Source organism: Alosa pseudoharengus, unplaced genomic scaffold (genome assembly GCF_046254945.1).
Source record: "Alosa pseudoharengus isolate Yale_2024_CS ecotype anadromous, Long Island Sound unplaced genomic scaffold, YU_APseudo_1.1 YU_APseudo_1.1_scf_10, whole genome shotgun sequence".
In the NCBI taxonomy this organism is placed as follows: Eukaryota; Metazoa; Chordata; class Actinopteri; order Clupeiformes; family Clupeidae; genus Alosa; species Alosa pseudoharengus.
The window spans coordinates 26,111,749-26,116,748 of NW_027468565.1; the positions used below are offsets into that span (position 1 = coordinate 26,111,749).

The 5,000-nt window shown below is 49.4% G+C and overlaps 1 protein-coding gene across 2 annotated transcripts in view; it reads right to left on the minus strand.

Annotated features, from left to right (window-relative positions):
* The window catches only part of pgghg (protein-glucosylgalactosylhydroxylysine glucosidase), a 12,538-nt gene extending 10,325 nt beyond the window's left edge, over positions 1–2,213 (minus strand). Inside the window, exons 1-3 of one of the 2 annotated variants that reach the window (XM_076269153.1) lie at positions 2,152–2,213; positions 687–747; positions 1–261 (exon numbers count right to left, since the gene is read on the minus strand). The exon at positions 1–261 is cut by the window's left edge and continues 11 nt beyond it. In XM_076269153.1, the coding sequence (XP_076125268.1) occupies positions 1–242 (242 nt within the window). In that variant the 5' untranslated portion in view covers positions 243–261; positions 687–747; positions 2,152–2,213. Of the gene's footprint in view, positions 262–686; positions 748–832; positions 867–2,151 lie in introns of those variants that run through there. The other variant, XM_076269160.1, reaches the window with a different exon arrangement.
* Positions 2,214–5,000: the final 2,787 nt, after the last annotated feature.

Here is a 5,000-nt window from a genome sequence, read left to right on the forward strand (position 1 = left end):
TCCAGGCTGTAGTTGTGTGTTGCCTCTTCCTCCTCGTCCATCCTCAGCTTCACAGCCAATGGACAGGGCACGTCGGCACGGTGACAGTCTCCGCCCTGTCCGTTATAAATCCCACCCATGTGCATTATGCTGGCGTAGACTCTCCATCCCAGGAGCCCATTGGCCAGCGGAGGCAGGAAGCGGGAGTCAGGGGGCAGCGTTGCCGTGGTGAAGATGTATGGGTCGTTCGGGTCACTGGCCATCACGGGCGTCCACTGACTTCTGCTTGGCCAGGAGGACAACAGGATAGCATGAAACTTACATCAGACAGAAACAACAAAAGCCCCCATCCCAACATCAAATTATGACAGATCTGTTATATGATAGTATAGTTAAAATCCAGGCACCTTGTACACGGGAAAAAACGGTTTAAAATCATATAATTACGTTCCTTTTTGAGAAGCATCTGTATGAACTGTGAAGTTTGCTGAGCATGTAAGTGACCGCTATGGCCACTGCAAAAGCAGCAGAGATTCCCCTCCGTTTCATATCGTAAAGATCAACACACACACACTGAGGAGCACATTATCGGACGCGAACGCAGCCGGGCATGTTGATGCCTCTTCAGATCGGTGTGATGATGATGCCAGCATCTGCACCCTGCAATATTGGAACAGGGAGGCAGACGGAGACAATCGCATGCTTACGTGAAAAGAAGGCGGCGGTGTGTCGGCTCCGGTAAAAACACCCGGTGGATGGAATGTGCCCCTGCATAGAGAAAAGACGGTGATATTTACTCAACAAATGCGTCTGGTTACAGGACGTTTGTGTACACACATGTAGACAAACATACCACAAAGTATGCCTAGGTGGGTTGTAGGGCATTTAAAAGACTAGTGTTACGGTGTAAAGGTTATATTAGGTTACTATATTACGGCGGGTCATGTGATGTCAGTAACTTTGTTCGAGCGAAAGCAACATAGTCCGGGGAGGAGGGCGGGCTCAACTGCTGCCAACAGAACGAGGGGATGGGGCGTGTTACTGCCAGTCCGTTCGCTACGCTGAGAAAGTTTTCGAGATATTCCAGTAGAACTAACCTATGATTCAGCCACTTGGAGTGAGTTGTTTAAGTTATGTATAATACAGCTGTGACTTCAAGATAGGTCTACAGTTTTATCATTCGCCTTTTGTGTGCGAAACTTTCAAGGCCAGATGATGTTGAATATGCCCCTTTTCTCAGGAGGAGGTACATTTGCGGCGAAGGGGATTGGTCTCTTGGGAGTGTTCATCGTGCCCTGCGGATATGTATCCTGCACTTTCTCATCATCATGGGCGTTCCAGGGTTGGCTACAGCGCAGCTGTTGCACGGATCTGTCTGCCATTGAAGTGATTTGTCATCTTAATGAAGCATCTGGTCAAACTTTAACATGCAGATTGTACTGAACTGTTTCCTATTCCCGACAATATGCAGCCCACTTCCTGTCTTGCAGGCTTGAGTCCAGCACTTACAGATAAACCTCAATCAAACTATATCTGTTGTAGTTTTTTTTTGTAAGTGTCAGAGGTCCGCTTCTGCAGAAGCAAGGGCTGTTGGATCTGACCTCTTTATTTCAAGGCAGTACAGCAGCCTAAAGTTAGGTAGGCCTATAATTTAGATCTATTATTATCATAAGACCTCTGTCAACAAAGAGTGCAATTTCTCAAGTGGGGATAAACCGGATGCTTTAGTAAGACAAGCAAACAGTCCAGCTTCCTCTGAGTCATTGTTTCCATCACATCTTATTTAATTAATATAACGAAGCCAGTAAACTGGCACCTCAATACACTGGCAAACTCATCCACTCCGGAAAAAGAAAGAAAGAAAACGGTGGTCAGTAATGGTGGTTCCTATGCACACTGCCTTGACTTTTTAGATTTGTGCACTGCTGTGTGTTAACCAGCAGGTGGCGGTGTGGCGTCGTTGAGGCGGACCTGGCTGCGTGCCGCGGGTCAGCGCTCCAAACCCTGGGAAACACTGGGGTTTGTCCTTATAAGGCTGCAATCCATCCGCTCCCCTCTTCCTCCCCCTTTCCTCCCCTCTCTGCTTCTTTCTCTGTCCCTCTCCCCCTCTGTCTCTCTCCCGCTCTCTTTCTCAGACCTAAGGAATATTTACAGGGAGCCAGAACGGCCTACCTTATTAGGACTGGCCCTTGTTGGCAGCAGCTCCATCCTAGCAGGACAGCGGACACTCTTTTCCTCCTCTGTCTGTGTGTGTGTGTGTGTGTGTGTGTGTGTGTGTGTGTGTGTGTGTGTGTGTGTGTGTGTGTGTGTGTGTGTGTGTGTGTGTGTGCGCACATGAGTCCAAATGTTAATGGGTGGGTCTGTAAACGAGTGTGTGTGTGTGTGTGTGTGTATGTATGTGTGTGTATGTGTATGCATGCATGTGTCTGTCTGTGTGTGTGTGTGTGTGTGTGTGTGTGTGTGTGTGTGTGTGTGTGTGTGTGTGTGTGTGTGTGTGTGTGTGTATGCGTGTGTCTGTCTGTGTGTGTGTGTGTGTGTATGCATGTGTGTGTCTATGTGTGTGTGTGTGTATGCATGCATGTGTCTGTCTTTGTGTGTGTGTGTGTGTATGTGTATGCATGCATGTGTCTATCTGTGTGTCTGTGTGTGTGTATGTGTGTGTGTGTATGCGTGTGTGTGTGTGTGTGTGTGCGTGTGTGTGTGTGTATGTGTGTGTGTACAGTATGTGTGTGTGTGTGTGTGTGTGTGTGTGCACATATGTTGTTGTGAGTGCAAATGTGTGTGAGTGGGTCTGTGAGTGAGCGAGTGCCTGTATCTGTAAGCAGCATGTGTGAGTCTGAGAATGTAATTGTGTGTGTGTGTGTGTGTACGTGTATGTATGTGTGTGTGCGTGCGTGTGCGTGTGTGTGCGTGTGTGTGTGTGTGTGTGTGTGTGAGAGAGAGAGAGAGAAAGACTATAGATGGGACAAACAGATGAGTATGTGGGTGGGAGAGAGTTGCGCGGGTGGGCTGGCGTCTAAAGGTCAGTCCGTTTTCCAGACATCTGCAGCACCGCGGCTGGGAAAGGGACCAGTTCAAACAGAGCATGAGCAGGATACTGCAAAACTCACAACAAAAACAACAACAACAACATGGCAACAGCACCAGTCTAGCAGCGCACACACACACGCAGCACACACACACACACACACAACAGAACCAGTCTCTAGCAGTGCACACACACACGCAGCAGACACACACACACACACACACACACACACAACAGAACCAGTCTCTAGCAGTGCACACACACACACAGCACACACACACACACACAACAGAACCAGTCTCTAGCAGTGCACACACACACACAGCACACACACACACACACACAACAGAACCAGTCTCTAGCAGTGCACACACACACGCAGCACACACACACACACACAACAGAACCAGTCTCTAGCAGTGCACACACACACGCAGCACACACACACACACACACAACAGAACCAGTCTCTAGCAGTGCACACACACACACAGCACACACACACACACACACAACAGAACCAGTCTCTAGCAGTGCACACACACACGCAGCACACACACACACACACACACACAACAGAACCAGTCTCTAGCAGTGCACACACACACGCAGCACACACACACACACACACAACAGAACCAGTCTCTAGCAGTGCACACACACACACAGCACACACACACACACACAACAGAACCAGTCTCTAGCAGTGCACACACACACGCAGCACACACACACACACACACACACAACAGAACCAGTCTCTAGCAGTGCACACACACACACACAGCACACACACACACACACAACAGAACCAGTCTCTAGCAGTGCACACACACACGCAGCACACACACACACACACACAACAGAACCAGTCTCTAGCAGTGCACACACACACACAGCACACACACACACACACACAACAGAACCAGTCTCTAGCAGTGCACACACACACGCAGCGCACACACACACACACACACACAACAGAACCAGTCTCTAGCAGTGCACACACACACGCAGCACACACACACACACACACAACAGAACCAGTCTCTAGCAGTGCACACACACACACAGCACACACACACACACACACAACAGAACCAGTCTCTAGCAGTGCACACACACACGCAGCACACACACACACACACACAACAGAACCAGTCTCTAGCAGTGCACACACACACGCAGCACACACACACACACACACACACAACAGAACCAGTCTCTAGCAGTGCACACACACACGCAGCACACACACACACACACACAACAGAACCAGTCTCTAGCAGTGCACACACACACGCAGCACACACACACACACACACAACAGAACCAGTCTCTAGCAGTGCACACACACACACACACAATAGAACCAGTCTTTAGCAGCGCACACACAAACACACACAGCATACACACACACAATAGAACCAGTCGCTAGCAGCGCACACACACACACACACACAACAGCACTAGTCTCTAGCAGCGCACACACACACACAAACAACAGCACAAGTCTCTTGCAGCACACACACACACACACACACACACACACACACCTCTGCCACAAAATCATTATATCACAACCCAGTTCACTTCTCTCTCCCTCTCACGCACATACACGCACACACACACACACACACAACAGAACCAGTCTCTAGCAGTGCACACACACACGCAGCACACACACACACACACACACACAACAGAACCAGTCTCTAGCAGTGCACACACACACGCAGCACACACACACACACACACAACAGAACCAGTCTCTAGCAGTGCACACACACACGCAGCACACACACACACACACACAACAGAACCAGTCTCTAGCAGTGCACACACACACACACACAATAGAACCAGTCTTTAGCAGCGCACACACAAACACACACAGCATACACACACACAATAGAACCAGTCGCTAGCAGCGCACACACACACACACACACAACAGCACTAGTCTCTAGCAGCGCACACACACACACAAACA